Raw genomic sequence first — 25,796 nt, 5'->3', positions numbered from 1 at the left:
ACTTACAAAGCCAGATTTCTCTATTCGTGCAACTCAGACTGCAGAAAATCTCAGAAGGAGAAAAAGTTATAGGCAATTAAATTTTAGAAAGTCCTTCAAATGAGCTTGCCCTTCCCCAAGTCTGGTATCTCAGAACTTTGCAGTATTAAAAGTCAGTCCTTATTTCCACTGGCTGCAGTTTTTCACTCTTTGGATCTCTCAAACTTTCAGGAGTCCTGGGCAAATGGGGCTCCAGGCAGAGCCAAGGGGAAGCAGCTGCTCCTGAGCCCACGTTTGCTCCTGCTCCCCACCTCTGTTGGGGGCCACTGCAGCTGAGTTTGAACCCTGCATTAGCATCAGTCAGGCACCAAAGCTCTCGTTCAGATCACAAAGGTATTTTTTCATCTACTTCAAAGGGCTCTGATGTACTTTGCTGGATGGATGCCTTGATTTATTATTCAATGAACTCCCTCGGATTTGCAGAGTTTCTCAGCTAAAGGCATCACAGCTAATTCAAAGGGAATGTAGATGTAGTCAAAGAACAAACTTTCCCTTCTATAGATTTTTATCCTTTCCACATTGCAGAGGGGAGGGGAACATTTCCCAGTTCTTTTGCTATGGGAAACAATAAAGAACCCACTCTCCCTGCAAAATTGCTGGATTCAGAAGATACTTGGATAAACTAATTTTTTCATCTTTTAACTACTATTACTGGAATCATTCTGCTCCTCTTGGCATTTTAGATAAGATTTTTTGTTGTAACAATCTTAGTTTCTGCTCACCAGAGGATGTGCATTTGTCACAGGAGCTCCATTCCCAGCTCCAAGGACAGGGAATCCTTCATCTGAAGGGATGCTGCAGTCAAGCAACAAATTCTGCAGGAAGCTGTTAAAAGGCAGCCAGGTCCTTGCCTCTTGCTTTGAGCCCACCTCACTCAGGCATAACCCAAAGTAGATGCCATCTCAAACTTACCTAATGGCCTCTCAAAATATTTTTTAAAAGTCTCATAATGAAACTCCATGTGGGTGGCCACCTGGCTGCCCTGAAAATAGAAAAGCTAACACTGCAATTTGGCCAGGAACAGAAATACCCCTTCCCTCTTAGGAGTGGTCCTTGTGAGCCCAGGCACCGTGCCAGGGGCTCACCATTCACTGCACAACCTGCAGCTCTCACAGGGCCAAGGGCTCCTTGGCTTCACACCAAGCCCTGCTCCAAAATGGGATTATTTGGGAAATGTGAATGCAGAAGGTGCCCCACGGTTTGTTACTGCACAGTGAGGGACACAGGTGCACTCACTGCTTGGAGAATTCAAGCCATGTCCTTTTGAGAGGAGACAGACTGGTCTCTGTGAAAATAATAAATGTCACCATTTCAAGGAAATCAGAGAAAGAGTAGTTAGGGCTTGTGAGAAGCACTGCTGCTTTAAGCACAGACAGCACTGGGAAAAAGAAATGCAGCAATTCACATGAAAAGATGAAGAAATCCTGAGATGAACCATGATGGAGAAGCCACAGCACCCTACAAGAGGGGACATGGAGAGATGGAAGAGGGCAAGCCAAGGAGCCAGAGGGTGACAGCACCTCCACAGCTGAGAAACCATGGGAAAGAACCCCTGTGCAATTCATCACCACATCTGTGCAGCCAGGAAGAACAGGCAGCAGCAGCAAACTGCCAGGCTGTGTGTGACCTGCCTGAAGGAGAAAAACTTCCTCAGTGCTTCCCAAAACTGGGCATTGCCAGGAGCAGGGCCCTGGGTCAGACATCAGTGTGGGAGCACATGCTGTGCACACTCCCAGCCTGGCCAGACTTCAGCAATGCCACATTAAAAAAAACACATTTTCCTCAATTTGTCACAGCAAGTGAGGTATGAAATAAAAAAAATAAAAAAACTAACAACTTTCCAGATCTTCCAAACCCTCCAAGTCTTAGCAAACCAATCAAAATTGTGTAAAAATAAATTGCAGTGCATTTTATAGGGGAAAATAACTCTACTGCAACTGGAAACACATAACCTTGCTTTTCTCTAACAAAACCTACAGGAAATGGCTCTGCAAAAGTTAACTAAGTGATACTGGACTTTCTCCAGAACTGCAAAACTGACTGCCCAATTTAACCTTTTGTCCAGACTGCACTACAGAGCCACAGCACAGAGGAATCTGGCTGATGTTAACAATGCTCTGGTGTATTCTCCAGAACTGCAGCAGGGAGAGCAGGTTATCTCACACATGCTCACCCTTGCCACAGCACACAGCCCAGGCAGCCAAGTGCTGATGGAAAACAGCATTCTACAGTTTTCCTTTTCTCAGCCAGCCCTTGGGTTTTATTTTGTTTTTTTAAAGATGCCAAAAGCAGAGCAGATGCCTGCATGCCCTGCATTCAGACCTGTGCCAGGCTGGCAGTGCTGACACACCCAAGGGGTCCCATCCCTCTGCACATCTGCCAGGCATCCACCCCTTTGGTGGAGATCTCATAATGTGATATCAGAGTATTTGTGGGTGAAACCTTTCCTTAGCACCCATCACTGACACTCACTGAGCTTCTCTCCCTTTACTCACCACCTCCACCACCCCAGCAAGGGCTGCAGGAAGTGCCAGGGAAGGATCTTTTGCTCCCAAGGCACCTCAGGAACAGCACATCTGCCAAGAAACCCGGTGTCAATATTTGCCTGGAGCTGTGCAATCACACAATTCCACAGACTGAGCCAAGCTGCCCTCCCCATCCTTTCTCCCCCACCATCCACATGGCTCCAGAGTGGAGAAGGTGCTGCTGCAAACACAGGAAACAAGTCTGGTTTTCAGTCTTCATTTCTTTTGGTTGAAAAGGAGGAACTACAGCTTTATACATGCATATATACATACACACACATCTGAGTCCCCAACATCTCATTCAGCCTTCACTTTCCATTAAATATTGGGGAGGAAAAAAAAAATCTAAGCAGAAACCAAGGCTGTTCCATATCCCCACAAAGTTTGGGGTCCTGTGTGATTGCTTTAACCAGGACAGAGCTTCAAGAGCTGCAGAATACTTCTTGATCACATTAGCCAGCAGGAACCCATTTCATGCTCCTTTTTTCAGCAAATTTGACACCACCACCAAAGTTGCTCCAAGACACATAAAAAAAAAAAAAAAACCACACCAAAAACCCACACCCATGGGGGAGAGAGCCAAAAAAATCGGTCTAGAGCAAGAGAGGCTCACAATAAAATGCCCCCCATGGAATGATACTGAATTCAATATACTGAAAGAGCCACTGGGAGGGAAGCCAATACACAGGAATATTGCAATCAGCCTTGGGAATTAGCTCTAGTAGGTTGGTTCTTTTCCTGCAGCCCCACACTTACGTCAAGTCACGTGAACACAATTACATAAACTGCACCTTTTCCATGAACACCTCCACTGCGATAAAGGTTCTCATTTTGCTGCACATAAAAAACACTCTCCACAGCTTTATAAGCTTTAATTGCTATGAGAACCCATAAAAAGTGCCCAAATAAGTCTATTTAATGGTTACACATTAACCATCATACACCTCCAGGCTTGTGTTATCCACCTATTTGCTCAATCAATAAACTGCTCGTAGGCAAACTTTTGAAAAACACTGCTGCTGCTGAAAATGTTCTGTTTCTGTGTACCAATAACTTCGTAAAATTAATTGAAAACTCCTAGCCATAGCTGAAGTTTTCTGCTTAGTTCTTGTAGGGAAAAAAGCAAGCTGGTTTTCAGCAAAGAATCAACCTCAAATATCTCTCTCGTGCTTGAATCTGGATGCTGGCCCATAAGGCAGTGTAAGAACAGCACAAATCCAGGCTGGGAAGGACTTGGGTCAAGAGAAATACGTGAGTGTGTGTGCCTGAGAGACAGAGCTCCTCTGATCCCGAGAAGAACAAATCTCTAGGAAGTGCAATAGGCATGGACAGCCAGGAGCAGGGAAGCTGTTCACACGAGCAGGACAAACAGGAAGCATTAGCAAGGGGTTCTAGGACAGCAACCACCCAAAAAACGTCCTGGCAATGAAACCAAAGGCATTGCAGTCAGTGGATTCACCCCTCTGCCCTCAAACAGAAAGCATTAGCAAGGGGTTCTAGGACAGCAACCACCCAAAAAACGTCCTGGCAATGAAACCAAAGGCATTGCAGTCAGTGGATTCACCCCTCTACCCTCACACAGAAAGCATTAGCAAGGGGTTCTAGGACAGCAAATACCCAAAAAACGTCCTGGCAGTGAAACCAAGGGCATTGCAGTCGGTGGATTCACCCCTCTACCCTCACCTGCCACTGGGTGCAACAGCAGCAAATGACCACAGCCTTATCACAACAGCCCCCCAATCCAGCCACTTCAGAGAATGGAAAAGCTTGGATAAAATACCTGGAAAAGCTTGGATAAAATACCTGGAAAAGCTCTCTTGCAATGCCCCCACACACCACGATGCAGGAGGGCAGGCAGCATTCCAGTTCACTGCCCCCCTGTACCTGAGGGGACAGCAGTGACCTGCTGCAGCCCAGCTGCTCTCCTCATGGCCATAAATGTCCCCTTGGGCACTGACAGATGTCCTGGTGTGCCATCACAGACACGTGGAGTGACAGTGGGGGCACAAGGCCAGCCCCAGCACCTCCTGCCGCCTCTGGGGCTGGGAGAGGAGCGAGGCCAGGCCAAGCAGCCTGACTGTGATTAAGTGTTGATCAAATCCAACTATTTCATAAAGTTTCTGGTATGCCCAGCCAGCTTCAGCAGTCTCTGCACTCTGCTGTGAAATCTCTAGCATATTTATGAAAAGCTGGCAAATGGCTCCTTAAGACACATTTCCCCCCACCTTAATAAGCAAAACTCAGTCTGAAATCCAGAGACGCACTCTGAAATCCCAGTGTGGCTTTTCTGTCCAAGCACTCTCAGCATGGGCACCAGAGCCCCACTCTGTGACTTGGATCCCCATGGAGAAGGGACAATTCTATGGACAGGACCCTGAGCAGCCTGGTCTAGTGGGTGCACAGGCCACAGGGATGGGAGCTAAATGGGTTTTAAGGCCATTCCAACCCAAGCCTTTCTGTGATTTCAACGATTCCATGACTCTGGAGATGGCTAACAAACCACTTTTTGCCTGAGCAGCCCCCCAGCCCATCTGCAGAGCCCCTTGCAGGGGGGCAGACAGACAGACAGACAGCGGGCACTTCACACCTCCCCACCATAAACCTGCCCAGAGCAATTACCCAGCCCCATTCCAGCTGGGAACACATTGCTGCCTCTTTTATAGCACCAGGGCTGCAAGGGCAGCAGGCAGCTGGCCCCAGCTATGCTCAGAGAGAAGCCAAAGGCCTCCAACAGCAGAGGAAATGCAAACACAGGGGGCTCACACTACCTGCCCCCCTGCCTGGACCCATCTTAAAAATTAATCCCAATTGTAAAAGCTGGAGTGCAGCCTGTATTTCAGGCTGAATAATAAGGCAAGGCCCTTATAAATAAGGAATCACTTACTATTCGGAGGGAGGGGAAATTATAAAGGTTATTTAAATTAAAAACAAGCCACACAAACAAATAAACCTCGGTGTCTTTCTCCCCTAGCCTCACACTGGCTGCCTGCTCTGCACATGTTATCTGCAAACCACAGGGAAAAAAAAACCATGCCCTGCTCTGTCCCTGCTGTTTCACAATCTGAACCTTACACCACGTCAGGAATTAAACAAACATTTCCTCCTTCTTCGGGATTTCCCCCTGCCCCATCCAGAGCCGGGCTCCAAAGTCCAGCTGAGCAGCAGGCAGGGGATGGAGGTGGAATGGTCAGCTCTGAGAGGTCAGCTCACCCCCCACCACCCCTAAAAGCATCCAGGGGCTGCTTGGTGGTGGTGGGGATGGAGCACAGAGATGCCCTTGCATTGGGAAAAGCAGGAGGAAAGCTGGGGTGGGCAGGTGTCCATTGGAACCTCCCACAAAATCAGCCCAGAAAACAGGAGAGGGTCTCTGTGAAACCCTGAGCATCCATCCCACTGCACCACCAAGGGAGAGTGAATGCACCAAAGCCACCAAATCTCCTCATTTCTGCATGATCAGTGGGGGGGAAGCTGTTTGTAGCCATGCTCAGAAAAGGTCTGTGGATGATGTCTGTCCTCTTCCCCAATGAGTTTAAAAGTGGAATAAGACCAGAGGGCTGGGAAGGGTAAGGGAGGAGCTCCTGCCAGGCTGCAGAACAGGGCCAGGCAAGGAGGGGAGAGCAGCCCAGGGCCAGCACAAAGCCTTCAGCCCTGGATGGCCTGGGCCCATCACTGCAGAAAAGAGGAGCCCCACACTCCCAAAATACACCACAGCCAAGGTGGGAAAGGAGGGCACTGATAAAATACAATCCAGAGATAACAGGAACACTCTGCACTAATTAAAACCTTACTCAGCCCCGGAGACACCAACCCTCAGGAAATCAGAATTCTTGTGCTCATTTTCATGTGTATTACTGGGATTACAAATAACTGCAGCAGAAAAATTCCATGAGAATACTTTTCTTAATTTGTCCATGTTACCAAACAGGTTTATGTTACAAATGTGGAGTTTATCTTCCTTGGAAAACTCTGGTCATAGCAGGGAACCAGCAAAGTGAGAGCATGATTTAAACCAAGGGGCTAAACACAGGGGGAAAAGTCAGGTTGGCTGAATTTTTCTGTGGTTGCTGCTATTTAATGGCAATGCCTCATTAAAATGTGGGATAAAGGAAGCTTTTGTTAATGACCTCCTCTTTCCCTCCCTCAATGTACCTTCCCCTCAGGGTTTTGAGATCACATACAAAACACATCCCCAAGCTCCTCAAGGGATTTCTTTTTTTTTTTTTTTTCCCAGCAAAGCTAAGGCTGACAAGACTTGACATTCTTGAAATGTTTAAATGGGGGAAGAGAGAGAAACAACATTTTTTCAAACCCACTTTATGCATCTGAGACAAGCAAAAATTGGCCCAGGGCCAAAAGAAACCCTAAAAAATTTCAAAAAATATTTGCAAGATCATCTTAAATACTCCCAGTGCTCCTGACAGGAAAGTCCCCAGCTGCACTGGGGACCCAAGCCCCCACACTGAATACTGCACATTCCTGGAGGGAGACAGAACTGACCAGCCACCACACAGAGCTGCCAGTCTGTCCCCAAGCACTCCATGGGGACGGTGCCACCACTGGCATCACCCAGGCTCTGTGGGGAAGCCTCTATGGGAGGATTCCAAGCAGGTGGGGAGCCCTAAAAAAACCCCAAAACCCACATCGCTAGGACTTGGTAATGAGCTTGGGATGTGGAAACCAGGCTGATGAAAAGGCAAGAGCCAAGATATCCAATTTCTGCCAAATACCAGGAAAAGCACACTGCTATCAGTAGCCATTATATTAATTAATTCATACACCAGCCTATTTTGCAGCTTTTTCCAGGCTGGGGATTTCCTGATGCTGTGGGACAGAACTGGGCAAGGGAAAGGGTGCAGATGGAGCACTACAACTTGCAATAAAACCACTGAGGGTGATAGAAACCAGATGTGGATGGTAACCCCATGTGTTGGAGAGGTGTTACAGCTCCATACGTCAAACACTCCAGAGCAAGCACCCACGGTGCCAAAACACACTCAGCAGTGCAGAGCATTCCAAGGGGTACAGAATGGGTTAACAGGAACCCACCGAGCTCCACTGGTCAATTATCCTTCCTCTGGCCAATTTTACTAGCACAGAAATTTGGGCATCAAAGGGGACCACAGTGTTCCACTTGTGCAGTAAACTCCTTTCACCAACGTCACTTCACACTTTCTAGAGTGCAAAGTTCGTGCTGATATTGTTGGCTTTTTTGCTCCCTGCTTTTTGGCACAGTCCCTCCTCCTTGGCTGTTCATTAATATGCAATCAGTGCATTAAAGGCTTCGTTCCACAGGCCCAGCCAGGCTGCAGCAGCCTTTTCCAGCAAGTGCTGTCTTGTGCAGGACAGACGTGCAAATGCATTTAGGTGCTCCCAAACAGTCAAAATTAAAACCCCAAGCCCTATATTCCTTGCTCAGAAATTGTTGTTTTACAGAGCAAGGAATTATCACCATCAGTGCCAAGAGTGTCCAGAGAAAACCTGGAAATTTACTGAAATTTACACTCATTATGCTTTAATCCTCTCTGCACTGGTTACACCACTGATGTTTTGCACCATTTACAGACTGACTGATCGTGGCTTCATGGCAAAGGCTGCCTGAACTCACTGGCAGTGAGAAAGTTTCCACTATTTGCATTTGAATGATGAATCGCTGGGGATGCTGTGAACAGTCTTCCAAAAAACACCACCTGTTTTTTCAGCTATCCTCTAATCTTCCAGATTTGAGCAGGAAGCAGGACAGCCCTATCTCATTTACCATCACCCTGGCTGCATGGAAAACCATGTCACCACAGATCACAATAACTCCTGCTCTCTGGGGAGCATTTTCTGAAGGGCTCTGCTCCCCACATGCCTCACTCCTATACCAGCCCCATCACCGAGCAACACTCATTTCAACCAGGAAACCAACTCAGCTCGAGTTCCCCTGGAGTTCTCTACAAAAACAACCCATCAGCTGCTGGCTAACAAGCTCCTCAATTAAACACCTTGTATTTCCTTCCCAGCCTCCTCTTCTCCTGCCCCTGGGCTTGACTGTTTCAGCCTCTGGTCCAGCCCATCCCCTGCTGCCCACCCAGCATCACCTCCTGCCCTGCAGTCCAAACAGGCACAGAAAACTTACCCCAGCCTCCCATAATATATTATTCAATCCTGTCTTATTTTTCTTCCCTAGGAGACTAAACATAGGCTCTTAGCTCAATATAAAACTAAGTACATGCTCAAAACAGATCAAACACAGTTTAATTGCAAGGAGTACCAGAAAAAGCACTCTGGCCATTTTAAGCCACACTAATAAGTTTTTTGTCCCAGTTTTTCAAGAGTTGCTTATTATGGAGATGAGCCCAACTGGAAAATCAAAATCAAGAATCCCTGAACTCTGCAGGAAGGATTATCTGAGTTTGGGGCCATATTTGCACTGAATGCAGCACAGCCAAATAACATTTTTCCATTACTTTTTATCACTATTGCTTTGTGTTCTCCCCCATGAGCAAAAGGTCCCATCAAATTTTCTCCAGACAGCCCCCAGTCCCATAAATTATGAGAAATCTGGAAGTACATCAGTGGGATTACAGGAGAACAGACAAATGTGCACACGCTGGATGGAAAGGGGACAACACAGCACTTTCAAACTGGAAGAGTATTTTTCATTTATAAATAGTTTACATTTTTTGGATCCAGGGGCGGACAACCCGCTCAGTCTTTACTGAAACCAAAGAAATACCATGTGTGAGCACTAACCACAGTGTAGCAAAGATAATAAACAACAGACAGGCAGCCATATGCAATGAGACTGGTGTTTTTGGTAGGGGAGGCAAATTAAAAGAAGAAACACCAAATCCAGCAACATAATCACAGTGAGAAGACCTTTTAAATTCCAGAGGGACCCTTCTGTGCAAATTTGGCCGCAGGAAAATCCTCCAGCAGGGACTCAGCTCCCTGCACCCCACTGCACTAAGGCTTTTAGGTCTCAGACCATCATCCTGGCCCAAGGGAAAGTCAAACCCGGGTACCTGGAGCAAGGAGGGACAAAATGATGCCCAGGTGGTCACACCATAACAGAGCATGAAGTGGCCCATGAGTCCTGGGGCAAAACTCGGGGTTAATGTGCACCAGCAGAGTCAAAATTCTGATCCAAGACAGACCTGGTGTGTGCCTCTAAATTTATACAAGAAACAGGGACCTAAACCACACTGTGCACCTTGTAAACCATGTTTGCAAATGTCATCTTATGGGGTATGAAAACAACAGCTTGCACTCAGCAGCAGGCAAGCAGGGGTTGCTGTGGGCAAAGGTTTGCTGGGCTCTTTTGGAATTCCAGCCTCCTGGACTTCACCATGAGAACTGACTGAGCTGGGCTGCAAAGCTCCCACACCAGCCCCTGCTGTCTCAGCAAACAAAGCTGAAATGAGTGCAGACAGCTGTATTAGCCATGCTTTTACAAATGTTTTCGAAATTACATTGAACAATATCCTTATATCCCACAGAAGAGACGAGTCTTAAAAGGAAGTGGGACAACTCTGCTTGCCAAGCTGAGAAACCTGGACTTGGAGCATCTCTCTTGAAATCAGCCTGCCAAGACCAATTTGATGTGTTTTATTACTGCAAGGAATTCCACAAATATGCTGGCAACTTTTGAGCGTCAGTGCGGGTTCCTAGGTAGGAAAAATCCTCCTTAAAAATACGCATTTTCCAGATTTTGCAAACATTTACCAGATGTAAATTCATGGGGACAATTCATCTGCCATGACAAGTGTGTAGACATCAAATCTAGCAGAAGAGGCTGAGCACCCACCTCTGTCGTGGGTGAAAGTCAACAGCCAGATATGCCTGGCTGAACAAAGATTTGTTTTCAATTATATTTCAAATTCTTCTAACAATAACTGTGTGGCATCTGGCACCAACACATCTGAGCCTTTGAAGTGGTTCTTGACTTCAGCAGGAAAAAGGGGGAGGGCAAAAAAGGGAATCAAGCAGCAATTTCAGTCTGAGTCAGACCCCTTCTCTGAAGAGAAGATGTCAATACCAAAATCCCCTACAACCATGAATGTGCTCGCAAAAACAACAACAAGAAAACTAAAACAAAACCTATACTTGGGCCAAAATAGCAATGGGTCTGCTTTGGGGTTTCACCTTTAGAAACAAGTCAGTGGTCCCAGACTCAGGAGTCTTCTTGCCTCCCAGTGCTCTTCCTGCTCACTCATGGTCCTGCCTCTATGAAGAGCCTATGGCAGGAGACATCAGTGCATAAATCATAAACCCAGTGTTTGGAGCATCCACAACAGACCACAACAGCAACTTGGGTGCTGCAGAGCACAAACTATGGGGTGCTGGTGGCAGCACACCCAAATCACCTCTAGGAGAACATTCAGAGAACATTCCCAGGAGCCTTAAGCAGGTTTGAGTGCCTGCAGGTGCAGGAGTTGCCACACCCACCCTTACTTCCCTTTCTTTCAAGTCCACTTTGAAGTATCCAAACTCCTTTTCAGATTTAAATGACACTAAGACACCGGGGAAGTCGGTGCAAGAACAGGGAAAAGCTCGGGTTTAAAATCTGTATCTATCTTTTTTATCTGGTTTATTCAAATGAGCACAGCTGTGGTTTAAGAACAACAAGGTGGCAGAGTGCAGCAGCTCTCAAGACTGGGAATGGTTGTTTTGGTCAGAATGATGCTAATTTAAAGAGGGATAAAAATGCCTTATTCGTTTTTCCTAAGCCATGCCCAAGTCCTACCAACTCTTTCTTAGGTCAGACAGTTTTTGGAAACATTTTCTGGCTCAAAACATTTGCAAAATTTCAAGAATTTGCTCCACAAATCTTGAGGCTGCTTTGCTCAGGAATGCTGACATGTGGGCAAGGGAAACCAAAACTTTCCTTGAATGTTGCAGAAAACTTTAAACCCTGCCCAAGATGAAAAATGCAAGAGTCAAAACTCTGAAGGAAGTGTGGGTTTTCTGCTGCATTTCAAATATCACCCTGAACCCTTTCTTCCAGGAGGGGAACATGGCTGTGCCAGGACAGCAAGGCTGGTGGCCTCCAAGTGCTCCCCTCAAAGCAGGGCTGGAGTTAGGAATGAACAAGTAAAACAGGCTCCCAGATCAAGTTTTCTTGGCCTTTACAGAGATAATCATGCTGTGAAAAAGTCCTGGGCACAGTCTCTTTTCCCAGACAGAATCCAACCACATCCCAATCCATAAAGGACAAGCCACACTTCTGCTTGCATGGCCCCTGGACAGTTCTTGACTTGTCCTCTGGAAGTACCCATTGCACTCCACAAAACTGAGAAAACTAAATCTCTAGCTTATCCATAAAGCCTAATGTTTATGGGGTTACATTAGGTGAGATGGATCTTCACTGCTTTAATGACAGGGCCATTTCCAGGCTGAGGAGTGTCACCAAAGCAAGGCCAGGTCCTGCCTGCATCAGAGCTTGGCATTTATTCCTGCCCTGCTTCCCAACAAGTCCCCATAGACCCCAGAAGGTGAGGGCTGGAGGGATGACTTCAACTGAGGGACACCAGTGTTGTGGCACTGGGCTAAACACAGAGCAAGGATGGAAAACAACCACGGTGGCAGGCTGGGCATGGGTCAAAGAGCCACATACTGCCCCAAAACACCATCAAATATCACACACAGAAGTGGCCAGAGTGAATGGTGAAGCCCTGGCAGAGTGAGAGGTGCTGCAGGGCCTGGCTTGTCCCTCCTGCCTTGTCCCCATAAGCCCAGACCTAAATGGGCATCCTGCAACCCCTTCCCAACACCACAGGAATGCCAAGAGAAGGACCAGCTCTGCTCTTCCACATTTGGCACAGTCAGGTGGCTCCAAAGCCACTCAAACAAGTCGAGAGGAATTCTGCATTTCAAACCTAAAAAGCAGGAAAACCATCAAAAGGCTTTTCAGTTATGACAGACCATAATCCCCCCCCCAAAATATTTCAATGCACATTTTCAATTCACTCCCAATCCCAGTCATCTGAGGGCTGTGGCTGTTTTTGTCTATCTCACAGCTGTGTTCAGGAAACTGACTTCCCAGAGGAAACAGAAATTTCCCTGCCACCAGCTGCCATCAGCCCAGGAGCCTGCAGGGATGGGACGGCAGGCAGGTGCTGGTCCAAAGGGAGATCTGGGGAATGATGCACCCTGCCATGGCAAGAGAGATTGTTTATAACCAGCAGTCAGAATTACTCAGGAAACCATAGAGGAAGCAATTGGAACTTGTTGGACAGGGAGACTTCCCCATTTTGTTTCCAAATGCACAGACCTGTAAGTCTGTGCTGAATTCCTCTTCTTTTAACCATGCATCTCACCAACAAAGCAACATTCATTAACATAGCCCCAAGTGTTCAGCTGCCACCTCATCCTCCCCCAAGAGAGTGGATTTGTGTTTTTTGACTTAAAAAAACGATCTGTGACAAACCTAAATGGCTTAATGGTGCACAGCCCTTTCCCCAGCAAGCCCCACGCCAGCATTTATGACTTGCAGTGCTTCAAGCCCTGCCTTTCAGCTATTCCCAGCTGGAGAGAGAAGCAAACAAAGTAAACAGCAGGACACAGAGCCTGGGCAGCCTGAGCACACCATGCTTATCACACACAGTCCCAGTGTCCCTGCCAGCTGAGAGGACAGCTCAGGCCCTTGTGAAGCAGACCACAAAGTGGTGACACTTGAGACAAGTGCTAGGAACCATGAGAGAAAAGCTGTGGTAAACAGCCAGGGCTGTGATGTGGCATCTCCCAAGGATGCTGCCCAGCTGCATGGCTCTGCCTTCTCCCCACAGGGGCTGTGAATCCCACACCCCTGAGTGGCCAGCAAGGGATGGAGCAGTCTGAGGGATACAGACACCCAGGGCCATTCCTTCTCCTCCACAGCTGACAGCTCCATGCCCAGCAGAAAATGTGAAGGCATTTTCTTCCTGGAAATTCTACTTCAAAAGGAGCAGCACATCACCAAAATCAATCCCTGGTTGTTGCTGTGGCAGTCACAAGAGCTTGCTGCTTTGCCCGAGATGCTTCCTCCACTGCACTGGTGACATCCCTTTAGACACAGAGGAATCCATGCTGGTCCCCAGAGAGGCCAGGATTTGGGTGCTCTCTCCATGGCATCCATCCCCTGTTCACAGGAACAATGCAAGGGCTAACCCAGCACCAAATCCTCTGCTCCTGGCAGTGGGTATCAGATAATACCAGCACCATTCCAGCCACACTCTGAACACCTCCCTAACCAAGCTGATAACAGGGGTAAGCACGGCCCTGTCTCCCAGCTGGGACTCTGTCACCCACTCCTCCTGCAGGGATGGTTAAACAGCACTGCTCTCTCCCACAGAGATTGATTTCTCATACAGGATAATCTCACACTGCTTCCCTCAGTGAGGATACAGCCTGCTGCCCATGGGAGAGGCAGAAATTCCAAATTTGAGTTCTCCCCTTAAAGTGAAGTTGGCCAACAGCATCAAAAGCTTGGGGGAAGAGCTTTCCTTTCTGGAAACCTGGGTAAACAGCAGTACCTGCCTCAGAGAGATTATTGCAGCAGGGAGGAGCAAATCCAGCTGTTGTTTGAAGTGCAAGCCTAACACATCCTGTTAGACCTGTACAGGTTTCTGTCCAAGGAATTAACTCAAAGACCAGCACATGTCTCTGCTGGTAGGGTCAGCAAGAACGAATCCAGAGCTCCTGGAAGAGCTTCAGCTCACCAAGGAACCAGAAGCCAAGCACCTTCACTGGGGAGCTGGACTCAGCCTCACAGAAATCAACAGCAGGAAAAACTGAGACCTGCAGGACCTGAAGGATGAGGAAGGCATCCCTGTGGGATGAGGGACAAGCTGCCAGCTCCCTGTCCAGCAGGCCAAACAGGTGACAGTTCTGGATAAAAGTGCTCAGAAATCAGGGTGAAGCCTCTGCAGACCTCCTCCCAAACCAGAGAACTTCCCCTTACCCACTCAAACAGCAAAGGTGGAGTCTGCCTAGGCACCCATTCTAATATTATTTTCTAACCTGTTGTAACAGAGAAAGTTTAATTCATCCACCCTTATGAACAGTCATTCAAACCCCTTAATTTAATCAACCTCAACAGCTTTTGGATGGTCACCACCTCAATTAAAAAAAAGCTGGAAAGTGGGAGAGGAGATACACGAGGTTTATAACCATGTGAAACAAAGATGGAACAACTCTCACAAATCCTTCCAATTCAGAGAAGTCAAAAAAACCCCAAACTATCCTTTATTTACTGATTTATATGCAAAATGCATGCACTACTCCAAAAGAATCCAAAGGTGTTCAAAAGCCAGGGATTCTGACTTGGATTACTTGTTCAAGGAGGAAAAAGAATGAACAGAGTTGTTTATAGACCAACAGACAGGAACAGCACAAAAATACACTTAGCAAAGAAAAAGCACAAACTATTATGACACCTTTCAAAATAAAACATCACATGGTTTGTTTAAGTCTCCTAAAACAGGAGAAGCCTCCCCATATTGCCAAAACAAATTAAATACAAGTGTGGATGTGACTCTGCTGCAGTTCAGGAGGGGACAAAGGTTTGCAATGAGTTACATGGACTAACAGAGCATGGGATGCTCTCAGCAGTTCACAGCTGCCCTGTGTCACAGCACCTGGCATTTCTGCCCATTTCTGCCTCTGCCACCACCAGGCAGAGGAACTGGGCATGAGAGAAGTAGAACATCCAGGATCAACACACACCTCCTCACCCTCTGCAAGTGACAGAGGGGTCACTGCCAACACAATCCTGCCATACCCGTCCATTCTCTCATTCCCTGAGGCTGCAAAGTCTCCTGAGAGAGGGAGAAATAAATCCATGGCTCCATGCACCTTCCACTCCATCTCCAAGCAACCACCTTGTGCTGGGAAACAGCCAAATTCAGGCTGCCTGCCCATGGACTGCTGCAGAAGAGCTCATCCTGTCCAGACTGCTAGAAGACATTGTTTAAACCTATGCTAAAGTTTCTGGTACTTTTGCACAGCTCTGAAAGCTGGGGGGATGGCAGAGCCACAGCAGAAAGGCAGCAAAGGGTGCCTGGGGCTGCTCCCCAGGCAGCAGCAGAGCTCCAGGCTGCCCTGCACACAGCACAGGAGGAGAGGCACCACTGTTTGGACAACTGGAACACATTTAGGGGGCAATTTTTCACAGGGCCTCCAGCCAGGCCGTTTCCTACAATTGCTGTTTTATTACCCAGGACACAATCCACAGACCAGAGGCTTTCCCCCTGCCCAGATCTCCCACCACCCCACTCCTAGATGGACATACACCCACTCACCACACCCCAGTGGAGCACCTACACACACAGGACACCTCCAGCACTGCATCCACAAACACAGCTGCAATCAACACCCACCAAGGGAATATCTCCCACCAATTCAGCCCAAACCTGTCACCTCCAACTGAATTTCTCCCACCAATGCAGCCCCAATCCCCATCTGCACTGGGGAGCAGCCCAGCACTGCCACACAGGCTGCACGTCCTGCCCTGCTGGACAGCCAGCACTTTTTAAGAGTATTTTTTAGATAACAAAGAAAACTTGTGTTTATATTGGCATGCAGCAGGCTAAAACACACTGTAAGTGAAGCTGTAAAACAGCCTGAACACCAGCTAGGCAAAGTGTATTTGGAATTTGCAGGTCAGTTTTTTGGAGAGAGGCTTGTGAGTAGCTGTTGTTGATGGTCAGTACTCCAGAGCAGAGGAGCATTCACAGCATTGAAAGACAACAGGGTTCTATCCTGGAAAGTGCCCATCCCAAAATCACAGGCTTTGGGCAACCAGAGAAACACTTCAGTGGTGAGGATGAATCCCTGTCCCTGTGTGTGGGGGCAAGCGGGAAGCAGCACTGCCCAGACTTGGCATTCTGAATTTCTCATTTCCTCATTGCACCTGAGGGTTTGTCTGCCTTCCTGTAGGGAGGAAAAAAAAACCCTAAGAATTGGAGGAGGTGGTCTAGGAAAAAGCTTTTCACTTCAAGATTTCACAGCCAAATTGCCACAGAACTCAGGAGAGTGTGTTCTCTAATGTGAAAGGATTCCTCTACACCTTCTGCAGTAGGATTTACAAGAATTACATTTAAGACTGAACCTCTGCCAATTTAAAAAAATAATGAGACTGCCCCAACAGGTCCAAAAAAAGACCCCAAAGGAAAATTCACACAAGTTACTGCCCCATTATAAGCAGCAACATCAACACTACCCAAACCCTGCCTCCCACCCTGGAAAGAAGGAAAAAAAAAAAGACAATTTCTCCTGCACATAAAACCATAGAACTTTCATCTCCAGAACAAAGTTTTAGGCAGATAATGCATTTTCAAATGCAACTTATGTACAACATTTTAAGAATCTGTAGCCCTATATCAAATTGTTCAATTGTTAAGTCTCCTACACTTTTCCTCCTGAAATTTATACAGTGCCACTGTGGGAAGCTACAAAACTGCCATGGCAGGTGCAAACAACCAACCATTCTGTCTGCACATCCAGCATGGTTAATAAAAGCTACACTGATGGCTGCAGTTTGAGGCCTGTCCTTCAATTCTTACTCAAAGTGAAAATGGAACCACGTGAACCAAGTGAACCCTGCTCCTGGAATTGGACGTGACACGTCATCAGGTCTTGAGAGGTGTCCCCAAAATAGCAGGGCCTGCTTCTAGACATCTCCAAAATTATATGGTTGTGGCCTGAGAAACAACGTGCTGAAAACATAATGAGGGAGTGTAACATATTACATGTGTTGTGGTCCTGCTCTGAAGCCAGAGGAGGCTGGGGCTGTAGGACTTGGGCTGCAGCACAGGACTTGGTTAACTATTAATGGATGACTCAGCTACAACAATAATAGGTATTTCATGTGGTGCATTAGCACAACGGCACCCTGGTCCTTGACTTAGGCCGCTGTCCATGCTAGGAAACAAAAAAAAAAAAAAAGGTACATTATTTAATAGCTGGACGTAGCAGGAAACAGGTATTTTTCCAGGGTGTGCAGGAAGAAGCCCTTTGTTTCATCCTGCACACCCTGGAGCCTCACATTCTGCTTCTTTCTTCACGGGCCACTAAAAACCAGCAAGGGAGAGCTGTCAGGGGGTGCCCAGGTTTTTTATGAAACCACAATCCAGACCAAGGTGCTTTATTTATTTACTGTTATTCACCAAAGCTAAATTCTATGTTAAATCACTCCCTCACCCTGCATGAGGTGCTAATTCCTGCTCAGCCCAGGTCCTGCAGAGCTGCTCAACCTGAAGCCTGGATTTTCCACAGATGGCTCTCCCAAGCAACATCAGTCTGAATTATCTGCGCTGCATTCATCCACATGACCCCATCCAGCTCCATGCTGCAAGACAAGGGAGTCACACTAGGTGATTAGGTTAGCAGCACAAAATGATTGTGTTAAAAGCTGATGAGCTGAGCTAACTCAATCCAAGGTGTCTGGCAGGGCAGCCAACGAGATCAATTAAAAGCCCTGCAGCCCTAATTGAGAGTTTCTGGGTGCGGCTAACATACCAGCCAGGGCCAATACACAAATCAGGGCCAATACACAAACCCTGAGCAGAGCTGGCTACCGAGCAATGAGAGTCATCATCCCAATTTGCAGCCACTCGAACTTCAAGACAAAACCTGAGCCCCTCTGGGATGGATCAAAGCGCTCAGGAGCCAAAGGCAGGCACTGCTTGGGCATGCCCAGGGTGGCACTCAGCAGCTCCCAGCTGCCCTGCAGTGGGAGATGCTCCTCTATTCATGAGCCCAGGTGCGAGCACACTCACAAGGGCATTTCAGGGACAGTTCTTGGGGGATTTGCCTCAACATGAAACCACCTTGAGCCCTTGCAGCAGGCTCCTGTGAAGCTGCAGTCTGGGACCATCCTTCCAATGCTCTGGGACTTGTCTGCACCAGGTGAGGCTCACACACCAAATAAAGCTCCACTTCCAAAAACTTCTACATCTCCCCAAATCCCCATCAGAGCCAGGACTCCAGCAACAGCTTAAGCAGGAAGGTGAAATCTCACCCATGCTCGAGGAAGCGTTTAAGTACCTGAAGTGCTTTGTTGAAGTGTCTGGGGTCGCAAACGTATTAGTTTACCACTTTTAGGTTCTTGATGCCAACAAGTAAAGGGATAATAAGACAATCAACCTCACATTTGCTCCTTGAATTCCAAGCAGGAAATCCTGCAAAGCTCAGCCACCCCCAAACCTTACATCCAGAAGACTGTAGAGCACTTTGCACAAGCAAAGAAAAAAAAATATTAAGCTGTACCTAACACATAATAGTTGATTTTTCTAGAGAACACTTGATAGTGTGGATTTTTTTTTTTCCCTACTGCCTACTGAGACGCTGCTTCCCCTGTCCTGGGAATTTTCCCTCTGCAGCTCCTCCTCCCCCAGCTCCCAGACCATCCATTCTCCCCTTTTCAAACTGCACCCATTGTAAATGGCACTGAATATTAACACAGCCCATTGAGCACTTGCTTCTTTTGTATGGGACCCCTGCGTTTCAAATTGCAGTCACTGCAGAGAGGAAAAGTCTCAAAGTGATTAAATGCCGTGAAGTTTCTCAAAAGGAGAGAGGAATATGCAGAGGCGGTCCTAAAGCTTTTCACTAGAAGCCAGGGACTTCTGCAGAGCCAGAAGGGCTTCTAAAGTGGAGGTATTTTTTCCTTTGTTATCAGTCTCGTATTTACTTTTAATCCTAGTCCGATGAGCCCATTTCTGCCCCGGCTCAGTGTGGGATGGAGATGAGAAGCTCAGACAGCAGATGCAGAGGGCTTGTGTTAACTGCTGCCCTGCTGTAGGAACTGATAAATAAATACTGCGGTATGCTGAGGGTGGTCAGTGAATCCACCGACACATGTTCGCACAGGAAGGGTGGATTTACTCGCAGGCACATGTATTTATTTGTGCTTAAGCAGCCGGCCCGGAGAGGCTCTGCTGTTCCCCACCAGCGCAGGCACTGCAATGCTGAGGGTGCAGAGCCATCCTGCGGCCCTGGGACTGTCCCGAGCAGGGCCACTGGCAAGGACAGAGCTCCAGGAGCCACCAGAGCTGTGTGGCACTGCAATGCTGAGGGGGCAGAGCCATCCTGGAGCCTTGGGGACTGTCCTGAGCAGGGCCACTGGCAAGGACAGAGCTCCGGGAAGCACCAGAGCTGTGTGGCACTGCAATGCTGAGGGTGCAGAGCCATCCTGCAGCTCTGGGACTGTCCCGAGCAGGGCCACTGGCAAGGACAGAGCTCTGGGAAGCACCAGAGCTGTGTGGCACTGCAATGCTGAGGGGGCAGAGCCACCCTGCAGCTCAGGGACTGTCCCGAGCAGGGCCACTGGCAAGGACAGAGCTCTGGGAAGCACCAGAGCTGTGTGGCACTGCAATGCTGAGGGTGCAGAGCCATCCTGGAGCCTTGGGGACTGTCCTGAGCAGGGCCACTGGCAAGGACAGAGCTCCAGGAGCCACCAGAGCTGTGTGGCACTGCAATGCTGAGGGTGCAGAGCCATCCTGCAGCTCTGGGACTGTCCCGAGCAGGGCCACTGGCAAGGACAGAGCTCCAGGAGCCACCAGAGCTGTGTGGCAGTGCAAGCCATGCAGGAGTTCTTTCACAAGCACCTCCAGCTCCCAGCACTGTCCCACCTGAGCAGGAAAACCTCCCTGGAGCACCACCCAGCAGGGTGTTTGGGTGGCCAGAGGCACCAGCCACCTGCACCAGGGCACATCCCTCTCCCAAGGCATCCTCCAAACCCCCCGGGCAGCCGGCACTCGCTGAGAGCTGCACAGCTGCAGGGGCAGGAGCCCAGGGTGACCATGACTTAATCTTTGTTCCATTATTTCAGCAGGCCTGGAAACAGGACGTGCAGGAGAGGTATTGCCAGCAGCACTCCCCCCTCCCAGCAGGAGAGTCCCCCACACCTCCTCCTCCTCCTCCAGCATCTGCAGGAGCAGACTTACTCCAGAGCCCGAGAGCGAGTAATGCCCTTCTCCAAAAAAAAAAAAAAAAAAAAAAATTTAAAAATCCCACACAACCAGCATCAGCAGAGCCCCTTACCAAGCAAGCAAAGCTACTCTAACACGTGAAAGCAAAGCTACAGGACCTGATACCCAGTTTAGCAAGAATTTTACAGGTAATTTTGAGCACAAACATTAATTTTCACTGAACAAAAATCTTTATGTGTATGCACTTGAGCCCAGAAAGAGACTGCTCCCAACTCCTACTTCAAATGCACTTCCAGACCCTGAAACCACTGACAGGCACCCACAGGACTTTAAAAAGCATTCAGACACTTTGCCCTGATCTCTCCGGAGAGCAGCAGCACCGTGCAAAGAGCCAACAAGCACGCAGCTGGTGCCTCGGGGCAACTCATCCATACAGCCAAACCCCGGAGCCTTCCTGGGAAACAGAGGGCAGCTCTTAGCCCAGCTCTCCTGGGGACCTGGGGGTGCTGCCTTCTCCCAGGCATGCCAGGCACATGCACACTGACCCAGAGGCAGAAGGGTCCCTGCACAGATGGTCAATATCCCCCAAAATATCCCTTAGTCATTCGGGTCAAAAAATGAACAATACTTCTGCCTCAAATAAAAACTTTCTTTGCTGCAGACCATGCTAGCAATGAATTAGCTATCCAGCCATGGCCTCACTGTCCCCAAATCTTCTCACCAAAAGCTGTACCTAAAATACTGTTGCTTTTCTTTTACTGTTGCTTATCACTAAATAGAAAAAGAAAAAAACCCTCAGTCATACCGATGCCTAAAGGAAATACCTCTTCTGTCACTCCTCAAAAATCAAGATGCATGGAGAGACAGAAGCAGAGGATGCAGGGGATGTGCCCCATCACCAACACTGCTGGAGCCCTGGCTTTTTTGGGGCACGAAGCATTCTGTACTTAAGCTTAGCCCTAAACTTGATGCCACATGTAAGACTCTACTGTAAAAACAAACTTCAGACTTAAACACCACAAGACACTAAAGCACCTCCAAAGGGAGGCACCGCAAAGGAGCTCTGTGCACCCTTCCCAGGACCAGGAACCCTTCCCAGCTGCAGCTGGGTGCTGCTGCGAGGACGGGATGGGTCATGGCAGTGTTGCAACGTGCCCTGTGCAGCAAGTCAGGAACACTTATATAACTGCTACACAGTGCTGAGCTGCCTGTTGCTTTTAAGGAAGAAAAAAAAAAAATCAAAAACAACCCTGAGAAACATCCACGCTGCACTACATTAAATGTGAGCCACTGCAGCCCCTATGTGTATCAGCTATTCCTTCTGAAAGCTTGGGAGAAAAATGACAACTCCGAGCTCTGCTGCCAGCAGAGAAACAACAATAGTTTCAAAAAGTGCTTTTCCTCGGTACTGATAGTCCTGTTGACAAAATACGCGGCGTGATTAAGCCTGTTCCAGAAGCCTCCCCGGCTGCCGAGCCGCATTTCCAAGCCGACAAACAAAAGCTTTATCTCCAACACGCTGAAAACCGACTCCAAGCACTGCCCCGGCATTGTGGCACTCGTTAGGAATAAAGATAAACTGCTAAGCAGGGATTGTTCAATAGAGCCTTAATGAAGTTAAAGCACTGCCACCAGAGTCACTGGAAGCTGGGGTTTATCTCGTCTCCTATTAGCGATCGAACATGCCCCAGCTTATCACGGCGGGGAGCGAACAGCTCCGGCGGGACCCAGCCTGCCCAGCAGGGACGGAGATGGGGATGCGCAGCTCCAATATCGCCTGGCTCTCCCAAATTTATGGCAGGAGAACCCGCACCCCCTGGGCTGCACTCCTGCATCAGCCATGCAGCACTGCGGACCGTCACATTTGCCTTCTTTTTCTTTAAAAAAAAAATCCAAAAAGAAACAGAGATACTCGCACCGAGGTAACTTTTCGCTAGCACATGGTGCTTTCATAGAGAGCATTAAACCAGTAAAGTGAGTTATCAACCCTCTGCACAAAAAATGAACATTTACGATCCCACTAAGCCTGAAAAACATGCTTCATCCTTGTGCTTCTAAACTGAAATAGGTAATTGTAAGTAATTTTTAATAACTAGAAACAATATTACTCTAAAAACAAAAGTACTTGCAATAGCTTCAACGTCGGCTTTTTACACGAACTATGGAGAGGAAAAAAGCCTTAATGTTGCATTTTCAAATACAACAGCCGTCATTTAACCAACTCTTGGTTAGTTTCACTATTAATCGTATTCTACGTGTCTAAAAGATCAACAGCCCACGAGTCCAGAGTGGAAGATTTATACAAGCTCTTACTTCACCAATAAAATTTGAACTGAACAAAGACACTCCAAAACCTGCTCCATTTGAAAAAGACACTCCTGGGTATTAGCACTCCGGAATAAAACACCTCACAATAAATTTGTTCTGTCTGGGTTATTAACGCCCTTCCTTGCCCAAACAAAGATACACTGTCCTATTTTAAGAGGTGCATGGGAATGCTGGAATTATTAAAAGCTTGCTCTGAAAGGTGAGGGAAAGATCTTTCAGAGCAACAGGTGAATGGGATGAGTCAGGGCTTTAATGCAGAGGCCACACGTTCCTCTCAATACGAGACACGGTAATTTAATGTAAAACAATGCGTTTCTAAATGCAGCTAAAAGTGAGTACCACCAGGAGAACCCGACAAACCTCTAATAATTCTTTTCAATAAGGAGCTGGATGATCTCCAGCAACACTTCAGTGACCGTCCTCTTTCCTGGCCGGGCTTAGGAGTATCTATTACAACCAGGGGTTTCAGAGATTCGATAATTTATGAATCTGTTCAAACAGCAGAAAGGCCCCGCAACAGAAGCGCTGTTTCCCTGTCCCTTTCTGGATACTGATTTCCCGAAGTTAACTAACAGTTCGGGGCACTTTTTAACAAGTTTGTGAGCGCACACAGATACTCTCAGTCCTCCTGGACTGTTAAACCACTCGAACTGTCAATGCTGAGCACACTTTTCCCCCGAATCTCCTGAGCATCAAGTGTCCGATGTTTTATTTCGGTTTCTACGAGCAGCGGTCACACAACGCGCTGCGCTCCCCGGGAAATGGCAGAGACACCGTCCTGCGCTTGGACACGAACCTGAGCACTTTACAACACCTTTCCGGGGATAAAAAAAACACCTCAGGGTGCCGCAGCAAGCACCAGGTGCGGGGCTCTGAGCTCACTGCCGCCCAGGACACGCGATACAGCGCAGCTGAATGACTTCGCTACACAGCGAGCACAGAGGGAGCGCAGCCAGCCGCGGCTGGAAAACACCTGGGTTTTACCGAAACTCCCCAGAAGCCCTCGACCGCCTTTCTTTTCCCGAATTTCCCAGCCTAAAAAGTTGGCAGCGCTAAAAGCCAGCATTAAGAGAGCGGGCGCGGGCGCGGCGCTGGGGTCCGGATTGGGGCGCGCCCCGCTCCGCAGCCCCGGGACGGCGCGGACGGGCGGACGGACGGACGGACAGATGGACGATGCCCTAATAAGGATTCAGAAGCCCAAGCTGGCCGTTATCTCCAGCAGATCCCATCGCTAAGAGACCAAACCCGCTCCCGGCTCCCTTTCCTCCGGGACACCGGAGGCCAATCTCGAAGGGACCGAGGTACGGGGAGCCGCAGCTTTCCGCCCGGGACCAGCACCGCACCGCCACCTCCATCTCCCCCATCCCCGGGCCCGTGGGTGCCACAGGGGACACCGGACCACGGGACAAATTCCGCACCGCGCAGCCCAGTTGTTTAAGTGAAGTTTAACCCGGGGTTTCGCGGGGATTTCTGTTTAAAGTTCTCCTGCCTTGACAACAAACCAGAGAGCGCCGGTTTGGCTGCCCGAACCCCCCGCCCCGTTCCCGCGGGTGCCCCCGGTACTCACACGTGCCGCGGCCAGCGGGGCAGGTCCCGGGGCAGGGCGGGCAGTGCCAGCCCGCCGCAGCTCAGCGTGTCTCCGCCGCAGGCGCAGCCCGCGGGGCAGCCGGCGGCGGCCGAGCGCAGCAGCCCCAGCAGCAGCAGCGCCGCCGCCGCCCGTGACGGCAGCGCCATTTTGTATCCGGCACCGGGCAACGTCCGCGGCGAGAGGAGGCGGCGGGAGCGCTCAGCGCCGCTCCGCCGCCCGCAGCATCGCCTCGGCCGCCGGCCCCGCGGGGCGCTACGGCGCCGGCATCCACCGGGCACTGCCGGGCGGGTCAAATCCGCGTCCCCGCCGCGGGAAGCGCCGCCTGCTGCTGTTGCTGCTCCTCCTCCTGCCGCTCCGCGCCGCACGGCTCGGGCTCGGCGGGCGCCGGCCGGTCCCGGTGCGCTCCCGCGGGGTCGCAGCCGCCGCCGCTGCCGCCCGGCCCGAGCGCCGCTCGCCGCGGACCCACGTTGGCGACACCGCAACATGTAGCCGCGCCGCCCCCCGCGCGCCCGCCCATTGGCTGCCGGGCGGCCCCCGCCGAGCTGCCATTGGCCAGGAGTCCCCCCCTCCGCGGCGCCGCACCGCCCCATTGGTGCCCGCGGCCCGTCAATCACGGGCGGCGGGGCCCGCCCCCCTTTCCCACTCCAGGTGTGAACGCGGGCGGCCGCCCCCCCCCAGCGCTGCCGCTCTTAAAGGGGCCGCACCCCGCGCTCCCGAACCCTCCCTGCCGTAAATCCCGACAATTCCGGGAACACCCGGGCCTGGGGGCATCCCTGCACCCCGGACTGTCCTTCTCGGCACGCCACGAAGCGACCGTGGGGCTGCACGCGTGGGACACGAGCGGGTCAGTCCTTGACGCGTGCTCCAGAGCGCACCTGAGCGCGGCTGCGGGTCCCAAATGTGCCCGTAGGGGGGGAGCCCAGCACGGGGCCGATGGAGAGGGCACCGAGCCTGACCCACCGGGGCCGCCCCCGGAGCATCGCGGGCACGGCTCATTCCGGAGCATCCCTGCGCCCCCAGGACCGCAGCGAGAGGCGCTCCCGAGCTCGCTGGGGAGCATCCAAGTGCCCGGGTCAGGTTTGGATGTGGCCCAGCACAGCATTCAGGGAAGGAAGCTCTCGGAGTGCTCAGCGCACCCACGGCCGGCGGGATTGTGATTTAACCCCTTACAGCAGGAGTTACGTGGGAAGAAGGGGATATTTTAGATATCACAGGGGAATCCTGCTTCTACTACCTTTAATTAAATTTGCAACTTTCTAGTGCAGATCCCTCCTGCGTGCAGGGACAGAGCCGTATTTCCTTCCTGTGACAGAACGGGGCATTGCACTGCAGGATGCTCCAATCATGCTGCTCATCTCTTCCCCAAAAAAAAACAGGGCAATGGCATTTCAGGCCATTCAGAGCGGGAACTAAGCTGTACAA

General features: G+C 49.6%; 1 protein-coding gene across 1 annotated transcript in view; it reads right to left on the bottom strand.

Moving 5' to 3' along the window:
- LRIG1 (leucine rich repeats and immunoglobulin like domains 1) overlaps positions 1–24,891 on the bottom strand; it is a 94,479-nt gene extending 69,588 nt beyond the window's left edge. The window contains 4 exon segments of the mRNA XM_071439384.1: positions 24,354–24,567; positions 24,570–24,646; positions 24,648–24,792; positions 24,795–24,891. Coding sequence (XP_071295485.1) covers positions 24,354–24,567; positions 24,570–24,646; positions 24,648–24,792; positions 24,795–24,891 — 533 coding nt within the window.
- Positions 24,892–25,796: the final 905 nt, after the last annotated feature.

The sequence above is a fragment of the Agelaius tricolor genome, unplaced genomic scaffold, assembly GCF_023055355.1.
Source record: "Agelaius tricolor isolate 1412-34295 unplaced genomic scaffold, bAgeTri1.0.p SCAF_14, whole genome shotgun sequence".
NCBI classification, from domain to species: domain Eukaryota; kingdom Metazoa; phylum Chordata; class Aves; order Passeriformes; family Icteridae; genus Agelaius; species Agelaius tricolor.
This window is presented reverse-complemented; position numbering and strand designations above follow the sequence as displayed.